Source organism: Chiloscyllium punctatum, chromosome 12, assembly GCF_047496795.1.
Source record: "Chiloscyllium punctatum isolate Juve2018m chromosome 12, sChiPun1.3, whole genome shotgun sequence".
NCBI lineage: Eukaryota > Metazoa > Chordata > Chondrichthyes > Orectolobiformes > Hemiscylliidae > Chiloscyllium > Chiloscyllium punctatum.
Window position 1 is genome coordinate 26085491 of NC_092750.1, and position 19466 is coordinate 26104956.

The 19466-nt window shown below is 40.9% G+C and overlaps 1 protein-coding gene across 1 annotated transcript in view; it reads left to right on the top strand.

Annotated features, from left to right (window-relative positions):
• Positions 1-524: 524 nt before the first annotated feature.
• The window catches only part of slc6a11b (solute carrier family 6 member 11b), a 162301-nt gene continuing 143359 nt past the window's right edge, over positions 525-19466 (top strand). Inside the window, exons 1-5 of the mRNA XM_072582165.1 lie at positions 525-1152; positions 1396-1621; positions 1901-2035; positions 2127-2267; positions 2405-2495. Of these exons, the coding sequence (XP_072438266.1) occupies positions 1402-1621; positions 1901-2035; positions 2127-2267; positions 2405-2495 (587 nt within the window). The 5' untranslated portion in view covers positions 525-1152; positions 1396-1401. The remainder of the gene's footprint in view (positions 1153-1395; positions 1622-1900; positions 2036-2126; positions 2268-2404; positions 2496-19466) is intronic.

Here is a 19466-nt window from a genome sequence, read left to right on the forward strand (position 1 = left end):
GAGATTATATATGGGTGCCAACTGTTAAAATTGAATTGATATGTAATCCTTCACCTTTCTTAAGAAAATGCTGTTTTGATCAGCGTGTGTCGGACTCTCCGGAATGTGACAGGAGAGATGTCACTCTGCATTTTAGATTTGAGAAATATTTTCTGCAAGAGGGTGGTCTCTTCTTTAATTACCCAATCAGAAATTGATCGGAAAACTGTTTACTTGGAAACTTCAGCTAAATATAGACTATCTAACATTTGAGAACATGCATGATACATTATTTTTCCGCTAATGTAACAAGTTACCGTTGACGCCTCACTCGTGCATTGTAGTCCAACGGGTTACGTGTTAAGGATTCTTACAGGTTACAAAAATGGCATTTTCGCTGCTGGTCGTGAACAGGACAAACTTAAAGGCTCCGACCCAGAGCAGACCCGATTTTAAGAGAGTGGAGAGGGGCTGTCTTGCGGATCTGGACACAAGCAATTCCAATGGTTGTTTCCAGATAAATATTTATGCTTTGCACAAGCCAGGCTCTGAGATTTGGAGAGTGCGGCATCATTGTAACTTTGAAAAGTTAAATCAAACATCCCTATCTATTTGGATCCTGACATTCAAATCCAGCCCTCTCTCCCTGCCTCCCTTTGAGTAGCCCACCCCTGCGGATCAATGAGGACTGTGTGAGGACATTAGTCATTTGCAAGCTGTTCACAGCTAACGGGACTCCCGCCTTGACTGCGTGTCCTTACATTCAGATGTTAGTTTGATATTGATCCGCTCTGCAACTGTCCGGCTCAGTCTACAAACGGGCCGCCGGACCGTGTGCTAAAACCATGCAACGAATGCTGTCCGCCTGTAACTCAACATTACGCCATTAATTGATACATTTCCGTACGGCAAGCGAGAGGGCTCAGTCAGCAGCACATGGCTCAGCTCCAGTAAACAGCAGCAGCATCTGAGAAAAGAGTGCGTTTGTTTTCTCAAGTCAGTCGTTTAGCAGAGGGCATCACCAGAGTACCAAGTACATCTGAACTGATTCCCCTCACACAGACCCAGCAAGCCGTGGCGGGATTCCCTCAGAGCTGGTATATTGAGTGTTATTTTCAGCAAAGAGAGCTGCACTATTCCAAACAGGCGGGTTTATAGCAAAACCCTTACCCGGTGAGTAATTGATCACGATCATGTCATTGATTTGCATTGCAAGGAGATCTTCATGAACTGATCATATGAAGAGCTGGCGCTCCTGATTCTAAGTTTGCTTATTTGCATGATCCCCCCCCCCAAGTCGATTGCAAATTAGTTTCAATACTAATTGATCATGCAGAATCCAAACCTGCGAGCGATTGGAAGAATTGAAAACAATGCGGTAATCGCTGTAAACTTTTCCTTTCCCCCCCCCCCCAGGCCGAAATGACAGCGGAGAAAGCGATTCCAATAATCAATGGGAAGCCAGACGATGCGATGGATACCGAAGCATCGAATGTCAATTTAGTTCGCACCAACGACAAGAAAGTGTCAGAAAGAGGCCAATGGAATAACAAAATCGAATTTGTCTTGTCTGTGGCAGGGGAGATCATTGGATTAGGAAACGTGTGGCGATTCCCTTACCTCTGTTACAAGAACGGAGGCGGTACTGTTATGTGGAACTTATTTGCTTTAAATGAGTACTTTTAGTTAGCACAGTCGCTGAGTTTGTTTTTTTTAACAAAGCAAAATGCCCAGAATGCAGGGAATAAAATTCAGAACACTGTACAGTCTCTGTATGATGTGTCTCACTACCGTGTGCATGTAAATAAGTTGCTCTGTCTGAACGTAAGATAAACCAGGAGCATTTCAATGGTAACTCGGGTCACAAAAGTGACAAATTTTAAAACTTGTGGTTAAGCTTGTTGCCCTTGTTCCTTTCCAGGGGCCTTCCTTATTCCATATGTGATTTTTTTCATCGGCTGTGGTATACCGGTGTTTTTCCTGGAGACTGCACTGGGTCAGTATACCAGCGAGGGAGGCATAACGTGCTGGAGGAAAGTTTGTCCGCTTTTTGAAGGTAACTCGCTCTGCCTTTAGCCTGACCGTGACTAGCATCGATACAGAGGTTTTAGAAACCAGTAAAACTATTGCTTGCTATTCGCTTGCAGGTATCGGATATGCTACTCAGGTCATTGAGGCACATTTGAATGTGTTTTACATCATTGTTTTGGCGTGGGCCATATTTTACCTGTTCAACTCCTTTACAACTGAACTTCCTTGGGCAACCTGTGGACACACCTGGAACACAGGTAAGGTGTGAAGACTGTCATCCCTATGTGACGGCATTATCTACAATAACTTCTAAAGTGCCAATACGCAAGCATTAATTTTCACTAACTGATAATTACTGTTTTAGTAATGGACTGTCTGTTTATTTTTCTTGAAGAAAACTGTGTAGAGTTTCAGAAGCTGAATTCCACCAATTGCAGTCATACAGCTGTACCAAATGCAACTTCACCTGTCATTGAGTTCTGGGAGTAAGTATGGAATAATCTGATTAAAGAAAAAAATGTTAGAATAAAATAAATAACCACGTGTAAAATAAAATTTGCATGTTTGTTGAAAGATGGTTTTAAACATTTCAACTAATCATATTTATTTTATATTAGGATTTGGAGGTGCCAGTGTTGTACTGGGGTGTACAATGTTAAAAATCACACAACATCAGGTTATAGACCGTATACCATAACGTTATGGTGTGTGATTTTTACTTTATATTGTTATTGAATTAGAGTGCATATTGTTCCTGGTGTTGTAAGAGGACTCCAACATAAGAATGATACCCATTTGGTTTATGCCTGCTCTTAGAACTGCTCATTATTCATTCATGATCTTTTCATAGAGGTGCAAAGAGTTTTTGAACCTCAAGTTTTCTCAGTATTTTGGAAAGTCTTGTTTTTGAGCTAACATGAATGCATTTTATCAATGCGCAAGTGCAGCTATGTAAACAAAGTACTTGATACAAAGTTGTATGACCATTCTAAATGCTTTCCTGAAGATTTTGTATCCAATGAGGGGAATTTAGTTCAAAAATTATCTTTAGCATCTGTACTTAATCCTTGGTAGAATCATGTTTCTGTCCCTATCATGGTCAATATTCTATATTTTTCTCTGTGCAAGTTTTTATCTCAAGACAATTAACAAAATGCTTAAGTTAGGGGACAAATTAGAAATGTTTGGCATCACTAATCATGGAAACCCCAAGGCAATAAGGTATTATTTGCATCTGGATATGACCATTTGTTATCAAGAATATTATTCACATGATACTTTTATCTGTGCAAAATTGCTATTCGAGAATAACCTGCTATGGTCATTTTCTAAGTTTACTGGGGAAGTATGCTCACTGAAACGAGGTACTTGGAAGATCCTGGTGGCACGAAAATGTTTGCCTACAGGAGTCGACACACTTAAAAAAAACTATTAAATTGTTCCAGAAAGTAGCTCCACAGGTACTGCATATTCCCAATTGCCACTTTTGAAAATAAGTTCAGAAACAGAATGTTCAGCTGATCTGCAGAATAAATTACAAGTGAAAGCAACACATTACATTTGATACTGTCCAATATCACAGGATTGTTTTGTTATTGCTGGACATATATTAATAAGGCTTCCAGTTTATTAACAGGATCAAAGTTGCCACTGAATGTATTTGCAAATAAATTTACAGAGACTTGCAGTAATGTAAAGTTGTAAATACTTGTGTGCTCTCCTGTTATTTCATTGGCTGTATTGCTATATTTAATATGCTTTAATTTAATGTTTGCAGAATCCTAATTTTGCTAAAAGTATTAGCCAAATATATTGAAATTTGTTATGTTATTTGAAGCTTCCAGTACAGTAGTAGAGTTTTGTTACTTCATGCAGGATGTAAAATTGGTGCATTGTTTATCAGTCAACACCAGACTTTGAACAATGGGACCCAAGTTTAAAATCCAATCATGTATAACATTTGCAGTCAGAGATGGTTCGTTAGATTAAATGAGTTTATGCACTTGGCAGGAATAGAAAGTTGGTGAGAATGAATTATTTCTCATACTGAAACAAGCTGTCTGATATATTAACTAAAGAGGTAACAGTAAAAATATTCACATCAACATGGCTGGTCTAGAATAGCTAACTGTGAAGAAAATGTGGATGTTAATGGTGTGAAACTTAACAAGGGGAAGAAGCAAAGGAAAAGGTGTTGAAGCATTATGAGAAGCTTTTAACAAGCATGAAAAATCAAAGCTCAGAATAGGACAACAGCAAATGAATTATGATGGTCATTCACGCAAGTCAACCAGTGGAATGTACCATTGGGTGTAAGGTATTGAATTTATAGTGAAAGTTAAAGAAGATTATTGACAAAATTGCAGTGTGGAGCTCTTTGTATGATTAGTTAACCATAGCTGGTTATGACTATTAGATCATTTTTCGAGCAGGTAAAGCTAGCTGTTATTTTATATTTTTCACTCCAGTTAATTATAACATAACTTGCTTCTATAATTATTGCTAACATCGAGAAGATACATTGTCATACAGATTTTAGGATAAATGTACATTGGCATAATTTTGTAAGAGATTTGTTAAGTTGGGGAGGATGTAGTACAACTTAAACCAATTCCATAACTGTAAAACTGAATTAGAATGGGAGAGGATCTTAACTTCATGTATTCAATTGTTTTCAGTAGCAGTCAAACAATTTTTTAATATGTTAACCAATGAAAAGTTCATGATGTGATGTGTGAGACTTAATCACCGTTTGATTTGACAACATTTGTTTCTTAGACCCAAATACAAATTTGATTTGACCCAATTTTCTGGCTGACCCAAAATGGACATTGATTATAGCCTGAGTGACAAGTTAACAGACCCTAATTGCATGCAGCAATGTAGGTGTTCTTTTTGCCATTACATTCTTTTAACTTTAGTTTATACTTGTGAAGAAGCAAGTTGCAAGAAACATCTTGTAGGTAGACTTATTAAGAGTCAGTGATAGTTCGATAATATCACTGATTAGTCAGAACATTGTGGGTTCAGATCCCATTCTAGCAACTTGAAAATAAAATTACAGGATTAGGTACTGCTATCCTGTCAAAGGTGTCACCTCTCCGAGGATCCTGTGAACCGAGGCACCATCTGCCTGCTCTGGTGGATATAAAAGATTCCATGATATTATTCCAAAGAATAGCAATGGACTTCTTGCCATTGTCAGGGACCATTTTTAACAATCACCAACATTGTGAAAATAAATTACATAGATAATTGCTATGTGCAAACTGTGAGTTATTTGTCCTGTACTATAGCAATGACAAGACTCAATTATACTTAATTAGCTATGGAGCTGTTTAGAATATCCTGAGGTCAAGAAAGGTGCCAGGGAAATACAAGGTTTATTTATTTATTTTTTGAAAGTATAGGGGATGAATATCCTTGTAATTTTTGACATGTAAGAATTATCTGTTTTGTACTGAGGAAATTTGGGTGAAAGCAATTTTCACTACTTGGCAATTTTAATCTGCATTCCTGAAATTTCCACATGGATTTTGAGTGTTATAGACTCAGAGACAGTTAGAACTCAGAAAGAGGTTTCTCGGCCCATCATTGGTGCTGCTCAACAATGATTTGACTACTCTAATGCCATCTTCCAGCTTTTCATTCATATCCCTGGAGGTGATGGTAACACAAGCGAATAACTAAGTACTGCTTCAAAATTAGAAGAATTTCTGGCTCAACCACCCTTTTGGGCAGTGTGTTCTAGACTTCCACCACCTTCAGGATGATCAAAATTGTTCCTCAACTCTCCTCATAGCTTTTCACCTCTTCTCTAAAATTATCACCCCTCATTATTGACCCCTCTAATAATGGAAACAAGGTATCTTTTTATCTACCTCACCTTTATCCCTCGTAATCCTATACACCTGTGTCAGGTTGCTCTCCTCTATCACTTCCAAAGGAAAATAACCCCAGCGTATCCAATTCTTCCCCATTGCTAAGACCCTCCAGCCCAGGTAGTGCCCTGGGAAATCTCCTCTGCACCCTCTCTTGTGCAATCACATTATTCCTATAATTTGGTGTCCAGATCTACATACAGCAATCCAGTTGTGGCATAACCAGCATTTAATATAGTTCCAGTTTAAACTACCTGCTCTTCTATTCAATGCCTCAGCTAATTAAGACAAGTATCCTGTGTGCCCCCTTTACCACTTTACGTATCTTCCCTGCAACATTCAGGGATCTGTGTGTCTGCAAACCAAGGTCCCACAAATCTTCAATACTTTGCTGGTGCTTTCCATTTGTAGTATATTCACTTACCTTGTTACTGCCTCAGCCACATAACTTCATGTTTTCTGGTCGAAAGCCACTTACCAATGCTCTGCCCATCTAACTCGTTCATTAACATCATGCTCAGTTCGTGGCTATCCTCCTGACCATTGACCATCCTATAAATTTTATGTCATCTATGAAATTCTTGATCATATCCCCTATACTTAAAGTACAAATCATTAATGTATACCACAAACAGCAAGGATCCAGGCACCAAGTTGTGTGAGCTCCATTGGAAATAGGCTTCCAGTGGTAAAAACATTTCTGTATCATCAGCCTCTACTTCCAGCCTGTCAACTGTATCATTTTGCCTTGGATGCCATGGGCTTTTACTTTCTTGACTAGTTTACCTTGAAGTACCCTTTCAAAAGCCTTGTTAAAGTCCATGTAGACCACATCAATGCATTGCCTTCATCAACCCATTTGTTAATCACCTTTGAGAATTGGATAGATTTGCCAAACATGACCTTCCCTTCACAAATTTCTAAATGGTGCTAATGGACTGATTTGCACGTCAGAGTGATGGCCACTTCCCATTTTCTTGGGCTTACATTGCTGGGTAACTCAGACTGAGATATATGAGAAGCAACAGCTAGCAGAATGATGTGAGTAACAATATCAAGTTAGATTTATATAGCACCTTGAACAGAATAAAATTTCACAATTGCTTGGTCAAAGAGTCTTTTTTAAGGAATGTCTTAAAAAGGAAAGTGAGGTAGAAGATTGAGAGATTGAAGAGGGAATTCTAGAGCATAGGGCCAAGCCAAGTAGAAGTACACCCGCCACTATTGGGGTAATGAAATCGAGGAAGAAAGCAAAATTAGATGAGAGGGTACCTTTGGCAGGTTGAGGGGCTGGATTTAATAACAGAGATAGGGAGAAGAGAAGAATTTGACAACAACCATGAGAATGTTAAATCAAAATATTGTTTGACTGGAAGCCAGTTGAGGTCAGGAAGTATTGGGGTGATAAATAAGTGGGACTTGGTGTGAGTTAAGTGAAAGGTAATTTTGTAGTTATGAATGACTTCAAGTTTACAGAGGGCAGAGTGTGCAGGAGTAATAATGGAAAGAATGAGTGTTTTACCAGCAGTTTTCCCGACTCTTATCTAAATGGGATGAAAACAATCTATATTTCAGAGATGGAAATATATAGTCAGAAGCAGATTTTGTAGTCAAATATGATGCCAAAATTTTGAATAACTGATTCAATCTCAGACTTACGAATAAGAGAGATGGGGTCATTAGCTCAGGACCAGAGTTTGGAGCAGGGGCCAAAAGCTACTGTTTTCAATCTTTCCAGTATCTAACTGACGTGGAATGTGTGCATGTTAAAAGTAAGAAAAGCAGATACTGTGGATGCTGGAAATTTGAAACAAAAGCAGAGAATGCTAGAGAAAGTCACCAGGTTGGGGAGCATCTGAGGAGAATGTTTTGAGTTTATGACTCTTTTTCAGAACTTCTGAAGAATATTCACATGGGACTTGAAATATTAACTCTTTCTTTCTTCACAGATGTTGTCAGACCTGCTGAGTGTCTCCACCATTTCTGTGTTTGGTTATGAAAAATAATGCTTTGTGCTTGGATGATATTGCTGAAGCAAGCATGTAGGTGAGAAACAGGAAGTGACTAAGGATAGATCCTTGTGGAACACCAGAGGTAACTGTGCAGGGGGTCAAGCGAAGTGAGGATTTTTTGAGCTTCAAGAGCGTGATGACTTCTCAGAGAGATTGTTGAGACATGGAACTCATTTCAAACATGTTTTAAAATATTCCACTGATCTTCACTCTGACCAATTTTCTGATGATGTGTCCATGGGCTTACCACGGTATGGTGTTAGCATGGAGGAGAAAAAGGAACAATACAGAATCAAGGGGAGGAGAGTCTACTAGCATTTAAGGCAGATGCCATTTCCCCATAGCATTTAAAGTGAATATGCTGGCAGAACAGTTCATAACCGATCCTCTCTCAGGAGCTCATCAAGGAAGAGTGCCATTGCTTGATTTACAGCAGGTTACCATGATGCTTTCATTGTCCATCATTTAAACTTTCACAACTTGTCCAGGAATGAGAATCAGATCCATTGATGGTTTCTACATGATAAATCAGTCCACCAGCTCCTATAATAGATGCCTTAATGAGGCCTTTCCACTGAGAGTATGACAAGGGAGGGACATGCAGTACATGGTCGATGAATCTGTCAGGGTAGTGAAAGTTGCCGGGTTAGGTTTGGTGGTGGGGGATAGCAGAATGCTGCAGATCAGGTGACCAGGATGTAGGTAAACTGCTGTGCGCTTCACAATCATTCTGGAAATGCTGACATGCAAAATAGCTCTGGTCAATCCAAGACCTCAGAATATAGTTCATTTTGAAGAATCTTTGTTGACTGTATCATGGAGCACCAAATCTTCACAGAACTTTTATCTTCGGTATAACTTGATTTTCTCTGTCCCCAACCTGCAAATAAAGAGTTAGACATTCAATTCACTGTCTGCCCTACTATATGGCAAAATAGCAATCATCTGTGACCTGTTGTGATTGTATCAGTAATTACTGATTAGCTTTTAATAAGTGTACCAGCTCCTGTATGACAATCTCTTCCATGAATAATAAACCACCATTTCAGTGTACTACCTGTTTAATTAGAATAATTGCAAAGTGCAAACAGTTACCCAATTTGTATCTGACTGTGCTTCCCATGGCATCAATACGTGCCCTTAATATCGTACATAATGTTACTCATCCTAAATGACATCTGAGGGTCAGGATCAAAGGAAGTATTTGACTGGTTGTGCTGTGTGGAGGGGAATAGAACAAAGACATGCCTCATCTGATAGATAATATGTGTTGACTTGAATCCTGAAGAAGGGTTAATATCCAAAACATTGACTTCTCCACCTCCTGATGCTGCCTGGCTTGCTGTGTTCTTCCAGCCTCCTGCCTGTCAACTTTGGATTCCACATCTACAGTTGTATTTGTCTCTAACCATGTTAGACCCATCAGTTGGAAGTTAATCTTGGAACTTGTATGTAGGCATCATACCTCAAACATCTATATTCACTGAACTTTGGAGTCCTTAGTTTATTGGACATTGAGGAGGGATGACATCATTGGGTTGACCTCATCGCCCTCTTTGTCATCATCATAATAAGTGAGAAAAACTCCGCAACTCTTCTCACAATCCTAACCCTAACCTTAACCCTATCCCTAACCATTATTACATTTCATTTGCTGTGTTTCTGTATGAGTTCAGTGAATCTACAGCAAAGAAAGATTAGAAGATAGGAATTATTGAATATTATGTCCTAAGGATCTGGGAAACAGAGAAAGGGATAAGTTTTAAAAGAATTTTGGCAAGACGGTATAAGTGCCTAGTCACTAATCTGGCATGAGAAAGATACTGCCAAGTTTGCATCTGTCACAACTCAAAAAGTCATAAGGATTTAAGGTGGGGGAGCAGGGTGGTATTCTTCCTTTTTTCACCTCTCTTTGGAGGGCATTGATGCCAATACATCCTGAAGATACTTGGATGAATGAAGGCAAGGTTAGAAGTTGAAGATGAGGGGGCCATTGTTATTCATAGCATTTGGATATCTCTAATAAGGTCATTAGTTGGTTGCTGATAGCTAAGCTTACTTCAGAAAATGGTGCTGAATCATGTATTTTGGTATGCCCACAGTGCCATTACTGAATGAGGTCCAGTATTTTGACATATTAGCGATGGGGAAACACTGATGTATTTCTATTAGGGATAGTATATGGCTTGAAGGGCGACTTGCAGGTGATGGTTTTCCCATGCATTTCTCCCTAGCCTTTCTTGGTGGTAGGGGTCATGGCTTTGGAAGATGCTGTTGAAAAAATATTTACGAATAGCTGGATAACATCTTACACTTGGCACACACTGTAACCACTGTGGAATAAGTGGTGGAGGGAGTAAATGTATACAATAAATTCATGGATAGGGTACATGAGATTGTTTTGTCTCGGAAGATGTTGGGTTTCTTCACTATTATTGGAGCTGCAGTCTTTCAGACAAATACGTGTCAGAAATTGCTGTGAAGGTTGCTGGATTGCCATTATAAGCTGCTGGTGAGACCTGTTCTTCACCAGAGTGAAAGGTTAGTTATGGAAATACTGCTTGAACATTTAAAGAGTACTCAGTATGGTGTAGGAAGTCTGTTAGCTTGCCAGCCTTGGTGAGGTTGCAGAATATTTCACAGTATTAGTACTCAGTCACTGTGTCACATCTCTCCAGAAAAGACAAGTTTTGTTTTTGGCTGGATTACTAAGAATTTTGTACTTCTTGACTTTAAATTCTTTGAGGAGCAGCTTGGAGATTTGAATTAGTGAAGTTCAGTCTTTTCCACACTTTGTTGCCTTCAGGATCCAGATGGAATCTGTGTAAGCAGAATATACGTAATTCATGAATTATGTGTTTGTAATAGTCCCTTGGAACAAGGATAAATGCTTATCCATGGCAAAAGCCCACATATGAAATTGTTTTAACGTAGGCAAAACATTGCACTGTAGATTCCACACAGTTCTGGCTGACCAGGAAAATAACCCAATTCTTATTGCTTGCCATTGGTTTGTCAGAAGAATTTACAGATTGGTAATCACCTTGTTTGGCCCTGTTACCTTGATGTGAAAATGGAATGTTGAGCTTGTGGCACAGAGATGGGGATGTTACCTGCACCACAAGACCTCCCCATAAGACCATCAGACTGTAACACCAGAAATAGGCTGTTCAGTCCATGTAGTCTGCTCTGCCATTCAATTAGATCACAGTTGATAATCTTCAACTCTACTTTCCTGTCTTTTCCCCATAATCCTTGATTCCTTTACCCATCAAAAATCTGTCCAACTCAGCCTTGAATATACTTTATGGATTATGGATTTCTAAACATTCTGCTGTCACATCCTTTACAATAGATCCTAACATTTTCCTAAAAACAGATGTTAAGCTACTGCGTTTTTTCCTCCTTCCCTTTATAAATAAAGGTGTCACACTGGCAGTTTTCCCATTCTCAGGGACTTTTTAGAATCTCAAATTCCTGTAATATTATTACCGATTCATCCAATGACTGTAACTACTTCTGGTAATATCTTAGGATACATTCCATTGGGTCTAGGGGACCTATTGATCTCTACTGCCATTTCCCCAACACTTTTTCACTTAGTGATGGATGTTGTATCTCCTCTCCTCCTACCTTTTTACATTCCAGTCAACTAATGAAGATGTTAGACTGAACATTAATGACTTTAAGGGATGCACAGGCATTTCCAAGTTAGATGGGTTTTGCACCCATGCCCTACCAATAGGAATGAGTGGTCCCAGGAAACAAAACTCCACTAGAGGCCATTAACCCATGCAAAATTTTATAATGACGCTACAAGGTGGGGGTGGGGGGGGGGGGGGGGGGGGGGGGGGAGTGGAGGGGGTGGGGGTGCGGAAGTTGGGTCCCAGGGAGATAGTGAGGAAAGAGATCGATCTGAGATGGGTAGAGCTGAGAACAGAAGCAAGTCAAACAGTCAGGGCAGGCAGGGACAAGGTAGGACTAATAAATTAAACTGCATTTATTTCAATGCAATGGGTCTAACAGGGAAGTCAGATGAACTCAGGGCATGGTTAGGGACATGGGACTGGGATATCATAGCAATTACGGAAACATGGCTCAGGGATGGGCAGGACTGGCAGCGTAATGTTTCAGGATACAAATGCTACAGGAAGGATAGAAAGGGAGGCAAGAGAGGAGGGGGAGTGGCATTTTTGATAAGGGATAGCATTACAGCTGTGCTGAGGGAGGATATTCCCAGAAATACATCCAGGGAAGTTATTTGGGTTGAACTTAGAAATAAGAAAGGGATGATCACTTTATTGGGATTGTATTATAGACCCCCCCAATAGTCAGAGGGAAATTGAGAAACAAATTTGTAAAGAGATCTCAGCTATTTGTAAGAATAATAAGGTAGATTCAGTATGTGGATGTACCTACTAGAGAAGGAGCAAAACTTGACTTACTCTTGGGAAATAAGGCAGGGCAGGTGACTGAGATGTCAGTGGGGGAGCACTTTGGGGCCAGTGACCATAATTCTATTCGTTTTAAAATAGTGATGGAAAAGGATAGACCAGATCAAAAAGTTGAAGTTCTAAATTGGAGAAAGGCCAATTTTGACGGTATTAGGCTTCTAGTGGAGTTTTATTTCCTGGGACCACTCATTCCCATTGGTAGGGCATGGGTTCAAAACCCATCTAACTTGGAAATGCCTGTGTATCCCTTAAAATCATTAATGTTCAGTCTAACGTCTTCATTAGTTGACTGGGATGTAAATAGGTAGGAGGAGAGGAAATACAACATCCATCACTCAGTGAAAAAGTGTTGGGGAAATGGCAGCAGAGATCAATAGGTCCCCTAGACCCAATGGTATGTATTCTAAGATATTACCAGAGGTAGTTACAGAGTCATTGGATGAATCGGTAATAATCTTTCAGGAATTTGAGATTCTAAAAAGTCCCTGAGAATGGGAAACCTGCCAGTGTGACACCTTTATTTCGAAAGCTGATTGGAAGCAGATGTTCGCGGGTAAAGGGACGGCTGGAAAATGGGAAGCCTTCAGAAATGAGATAACAAGAATTCAGAGAAAGTATATTCCTGTCAGAGTGAAAGGGAAGGCTGGTAGGTATAGGGAATGCTGGATGACTAAAGAAATTGAGGTTTTGGTTAAGAAAAAGAAGGAAGCATATGTCAGGTATAGAGAGGATAGATTGAGTGAATCATTAGAAGAGTATAAAGAAAGTAGGAGTATACTTAAGAGGGAAATCAGGAGGGCAAAAAGGGACATGAGATAGCTTTGGCAAATAGAATTAAGGAGAATCCAAAGGGTTTTTACAAATATATTAAGGACAAAAGGCTAACTAGGGAGAGAATAGGGCCCCTCAAAGATCAGCAAGGCGGCCTTTGTGTGGAGCCACAGAAAATGGGGGAGATACTAAATGAATATTTTACATCAGTATTTACTGTGGAAAAGGATATGGAAGATATAGACTGCAGGGAAATAGATGGTGACATCTTGCAAAATGTCCAGATTACAGAGGAGGAAGTACTGGATGTCTTAAAACGGTTAAAGGTGGTTAAATCCCCAGGACCTGATCAGGTGTACCCAAGAGCTCTGTGGGAAGCTAGAGAAGTGATTGCTGGGTCTCTTGCTGAGATATTTGTATCATCGATAGTCACAGGAGAGGTGCCGGAAGACTGGAGGTTGGCAAACGTGGTGCCACTGTTTAAGAAGGGCAGTAAAGACAGGCCAGGGAACTATAGACCAGGGAGCCTGACGTCGGTGGTGGGCAAGTTGTTGGAGGGAATCCTGAGGGACAGGATGCATATGTATTTGGAAAGGCAAAGACTGATTTGGGATAGTCAACATGGCTTTGTGCGTGGGAAATCATGTCTCACAAACTTGATTGAGTTTTTTGAAGAAGTAACAAAGAGGATTGATGAGGGCAGAGCAGTAGATGTGATCTATATGGACTTCAGTAAGACATTCGACAAGGTTCCCCATGGGAGACTGATTAGCAAGGTTAGATCTCACGGAATACAGTGAGAACTAGCCATTTGGATACAGAACTGGCTCAAAGGTAGAAGACAGAGGGTGGTGGTGGAGGGTTGTTTTTCAGACTGGAGGCCTGTGACCTGTGGAGTGCCACAAGGATTGGTGCTGGGCCCTCTACTTTTTGTCATTTGCATAAATGATTTGGATGCGAGCTTAAGAGATACAGTTAGTAAGTTTGCAGATGACACCAAAATTGGAGGTGTAGTGGACAGTAAAGAGGGTTACATCAGATTACAATAGGATCTGGACCAGATGGGCCAATGGGCTGAGAAGTGGCAGATGGAGTTTAATTCAGATAAATGCAAGGTGCTGCATTTTGGGAAAGCAAATCTTAGCAGGACTTATACACCTTAATGGTAAGGTCTGAGGGAGTGTTGCTGAACAAAGAGGCCTTGGAGTGCAGGTTCATAGCTCCTTGAAAGTGGAGTTGCAGGTAGAAAGGATAGTGAAGAAGGTGTTTGGTATGCTTTCCTTTATTGGTCAGAGTATTGAGTACCGAAGTTGGGAGGTCATGTTGCGGCTGTACAGGGCATTGGTTAGGCCACTGTTGGAATATTGCGTACAATTCTGGTCTTCTTCCTATCAGAAAGGTGTTGTGAAACTTGAAAGGGTTCAGAAAAGATTTACAAGGATGTTGCCAGGGTTGGAGGATCTGAGCTACAGGGAGCGGCTGAACAGGCTGGGGCTGTTTTCTCTGGAGCGTCGGAGGCTGAGAGGTGAGCTTTTAGAAGTTTACAAAATTATGAGGGGCATGGACAGGATAATAGACAAAGTCTTTTCCCTGGGGTCAGGGAGTCCATAACTAGAGGGCATAGATTTAGGGTGAGAGGGGAAAGATATAAAAGAGACCTAAGAGGCAACTTTTTCACGCAGAGAGTGATACATGTATGGAATGAGCTGCCAGAGGATGTGGTGGAGGCTGATACAATTGCAACATTTAAGAGGCATTTGGATGAGTATATGATTAGGAAGGGTTTGAAGGGATATGGGCCGGGTGCTGGCAGGTGGGACTAGATTGGGTTGGATATCTGCTCGGCATGGACGGGTTGGACCGAAGGGTCTGTTTCCATGCTGGACACCTCAATGACTCTATGACTCTATGGAAATACTCGGCCATATTTTTGGCAGTTTTATTTCAAGCTGCTCTAATGTCGGGATTTATTAATAACAAATAGCATATCTGGAAGGATGTACCAAGGACATAGCACACACATCAAGAAAAATTATTGGAAGAGTGGAGGAAGATGAAAAAGGTTTTCAGTAAGGGGCCACATCCTCTTAGAGTATTTAGGGAACAACTCCCCCACCTAGTCCTCTGTGATAAATCGTAAGGGTGACATCTCCCTTTCACTGGGATGTCCTCACGGTAATGTGCCATATTTTGCAGCCATAACTGCAACTTCAGAGGAAGGTAATGATGAGATTGCCAGCTGGTGTGAAGGTGAGCATCAGCAACAAGCTTTATACTCTTTACCCGATCCGTGTTGAAGCCAGAGAAATTTGCACCATCTTACAGTTTGCCATCTGGTCTTCCATAAGGAAGGCTACTGATGTTCTTGCTTTAAAGAGAGTTGATGACTTTTAATTCTCTTTTGCCAAAGAGCAGCAGATTAAACAGCCAGCTTTATGCAAATTGAAGGCTTTCCAATAGTGCAAGGTGCCATCGCATATGTGCAACTTGTTTTGCAGACGACTCTGAGATGAATCAGTTCTGAAAGAGCCTTCATTGCCCTCCTGGTATTTGAGCCCATGTAGCAATGTCCTGTGTCTTGACATGATGTGTTTATACTGTGACAGTCTACTGCTCTATGTGCATTTGAGGTGTCAGAATAAACAAAAGGCTGAATAATGGACAATAAATGCTGTCTAAATGACTTATGACTCCAGTCCATGCAGAAGCTACCATGTATATTGTGACAGAGCAGGCCAGAGGGACTCTGGAACAATGCTCCCACTGCATGGAATGTGCCCTACAGCATTTAACAGAGCAAGTGTCAAACCTCATGATGGTCTGCTGTATAAACCTCACCATTGTGTAGGTCTAGTCCTAGCCACCGATTCTCCATGAGCAACTGTGGAAGAGGAAGGGAGGAGGTGACCTAGCCTTGGCTATAGCTCAGCTGTCTGTGATCAAACTTCCCTACATTGATGCTAGTGAACACAACCCCAATTTCCCAGTCACAGACAATGCTGCAGGTTGTTTTCGGTCTGTTACTGACTATCAGAGTGCTTGCCTGGTCACAATGCAAAATGAAAAGCAATCACAAAATAATCCTCCCAAATCCAAAGCATAAACCAAATCAAATCATGACATGTTACATACAGGTGCCAACTTATCATCCTATTGACCGTACTGTCAGTTGTTCTTGTGTCTTTGCCTGACTTAGAGCCACTTCAGAAATGCAGCGTGGTTTGGGAAAGTTGCTGGAAGTCAACACAGGAGATTATGGTTGACTTTGGAGGATGATCGTAAGCAGCTTGAGGACAGAATGCCTGACGTTGGACTGCACAGTTCCGGGGTGGGTGGTAGGCTGACAAACATCAGCAAGCGTGTGGCATTGCTAGGAGGCATATTATATTTTCTGAGAGAAGATGATGGGTTCATATGCACAGTATCTCTGTCACTCCCTTGGATGTCTTTGTCTTCCTCCTACCCTATTGGTGAACAGATTGCTAGGTGGTTGGGGGCACTTCATAAGCCTCTTTGAACACTGGATCTACAGCTATGTTGGCAGCAGGCTGCAATTGCAGGATGCAGTTTGAGCTTTCATTGCAGCATCCACATAAATCTTGGTGACTTCTGTTTATTGGATGCTGAAGTCTATATCCTCAGACACTTGCCTGCTAGAGAGGATGGGCTCCAAACTCTGAATAAAGCACTGTGGAATGTTGGTGCCAGATTCTACAGTGCACCTTGTACAAGCTTTCTGCCAAGTCAGTCAATGCACCAAGTATTTCACTCTGCATGCTGACAGCTTGTTCTCTAGCCTGATCTTTTTGATATATTTATCCAAAATCTCTCTCTTCAGGGACCTGACACTGATATATCCCTTGCCCTGCTCTGGCTGCAGACCATTTGCGTAGAATACCTCACCACATTGCTGATCCCATCTGGTAACTATATCCTAACGTCTGCAGCACATCTGTGTATGAGCTGAGAGCTGAGTTTGAGATTGAGTGGTGGTGTTTGTCACCTGCTGTTGTCATTTTCTTCCACTTGTTTCTCCTGCCTGTCCAGTTTTCAGTTCTTTGTTAGCTGAAAGGATAAAGGTGAAAGCTTAAGGTGATGGTGAAGTGAGGTGGCAGGAGTGAAAGATGTATGCTTACTACATCCATAGTATCCAAACTAGCAGAGATTGTGAAATGAAGTAAGATGTGAGAAAGAGGGTTAGGTATCTGAATACCCCTATCTTTCTTTTGTTTTGGCCCAACAACTGGCCAGATTCTCACCAGTGGTAAACTCCCTGATGGTGAGTATGTCTCTTCCTTGGGAATAAGGATATGATTCTGTTCCTACCAGTCAGCACTCAGTGTCTCCAGTTATGGTGAGAGAGAAGCATATTACGACTGAGTATGGTGCAGTTTATTTGGCTGGTGAAGTTGTCATGGCTGAGTAGTTGGTAGTTTCTTCTTAAACGACTTAGACAGTCCCTTGACGGTGAAGGTGATTTTCTTCCACTCTGGAGTTGTTGGTCCTGAGGGACAAAGTAAGCTAGTGCTGGATTCGTACACCCTGCTGCAGGTTGTGTGTGAAAAGACCTGAGAGAGATCACTGATATTGGAGTGCCTGTCCTGGGAATTTGCAGGGTTTTGTAGAAATGTCAACGTTGGGGATTTCAGACGTCTATTGTACATTGTTCATGTCTCCACCACAGGGCAGTAGTGCTGCTGCCTTGTAGAGCAGGAACTTGGGGTCTTTGTCAACACTCTGATCCTTAGGTGGACAAAGGATATGCTGGCCACTGGAGGTGATGTTGAACTTCATCATTAATGTCTTCCTGCATTGAGAAGAGGCTCCCAAAGTAAGATAATGGATCCATGCTATAGGAGGTGAAGGCATGCATGAGTACCGCCAACTTGACCTCTGAATGTGTGCACATGCAGAGTTCATCGGCACACTGCAGCTCAATAACAGAGGTTGGCATGGTATTGCTTCTGAACTGGATGCAAGCCAGGTTGAACAGTTGCTTGCATTAAATTAGCTGCACTCAAGTGGGATCCATCATGTTATGGGTGAAGTGTTGCAGTGAGGAAGAGCAATTGGTATGATCACATCCCTGCTTGACCCCAGTTTGCACTCATATTCAGTCTGCGCTGGGTTTGTTGATGATGACTTGTGTGTTGTTGTGCAGCTGACAATGTGCAAAAGCTGTAAGTATGAGACTTGCTGCAGTGCTAAATGTGTGAGGCTGAGGTGAAGTTATCAATGTTGAGTATGATCCTAAGTGATATAATGGTAGATGGTGGTGCATTGAGCAGAATAATATTACCTGCTAGCTGTGCAGTTAGCAGAATATATCATATGTGCGGACCAATCTTGAACACTCACTTAAGGTAATTGAAGTTCTTATGACACTGCATCCAGATCCTTGAGATGTGACTCTTTGTAATAGCTGCTACAGTATTTTTATTCTTTCTTGGAATGTGGAATGGCCAGTATTTGTTGCTCATTCTGAATTGCCATGAACTGAGTGGCTTGCTTAGCCATTTCATATCAATCAGGAGTCAGCTGCAGTCCAGATCAGATAAGGATTACAGGTTTCACTCCCGAAAAAGTGACTCAAACAGATTTTTCACAACAATGTTAAAAATCATGCAACACCAGGTTAAAGTCCAACAGGTTTAATTGGAAGCACACTAGCTTTCGGAGCGACGCTCCTTCATCAGGTGATAGTGGAGGGCTCGATTGTAACACAGAATTTATAGCAAAAATTTACAGTGTGATGTAACTGAAATTATACGTTGAAAAATTGATTGTCCGTTAAGCCTTTCATCTGTTAGAATACAGTGATAGTTTCACTTCTTTCATGTGTAAATCACAAAACCTTTTTTTTTAAAAGTTGCATTCTCGGGTTAGCTGTTAACAATGGTGACAGCTAGACAATATGTTGACCTCTGTTATCTCACTTTTTAGATTAGAATCAATCTAAACATTATGGCATAGACAGAGAACACAGGGGGCCAACACCTTCAACATATTGTCTACCTATCACCATTGCTAACAGCTAACCCGAGAATGCAACTTTAAAAAAAAGTTTTGTGATTTACACATGAAGGAAGTGAAACTATCACTGTATTCTAACAGATGAAAGGCTTAACAGACAATCAATTTTTCAATGTATAATTTCAGTTACATCACACTGTAAATTTTTGCTATAAATTCTGTGTTAGGATTGAGCCCTCCACTATCACCTGATGAAGGAGCGTCGCTCCGAAAGCTAGTGTGCTTCCAATTAAACCTGGTGTTGTGTGATTTTTAACTTTGTACACCCCAGTCCAACACCGGCATCTCCAAATCATGACTACTTT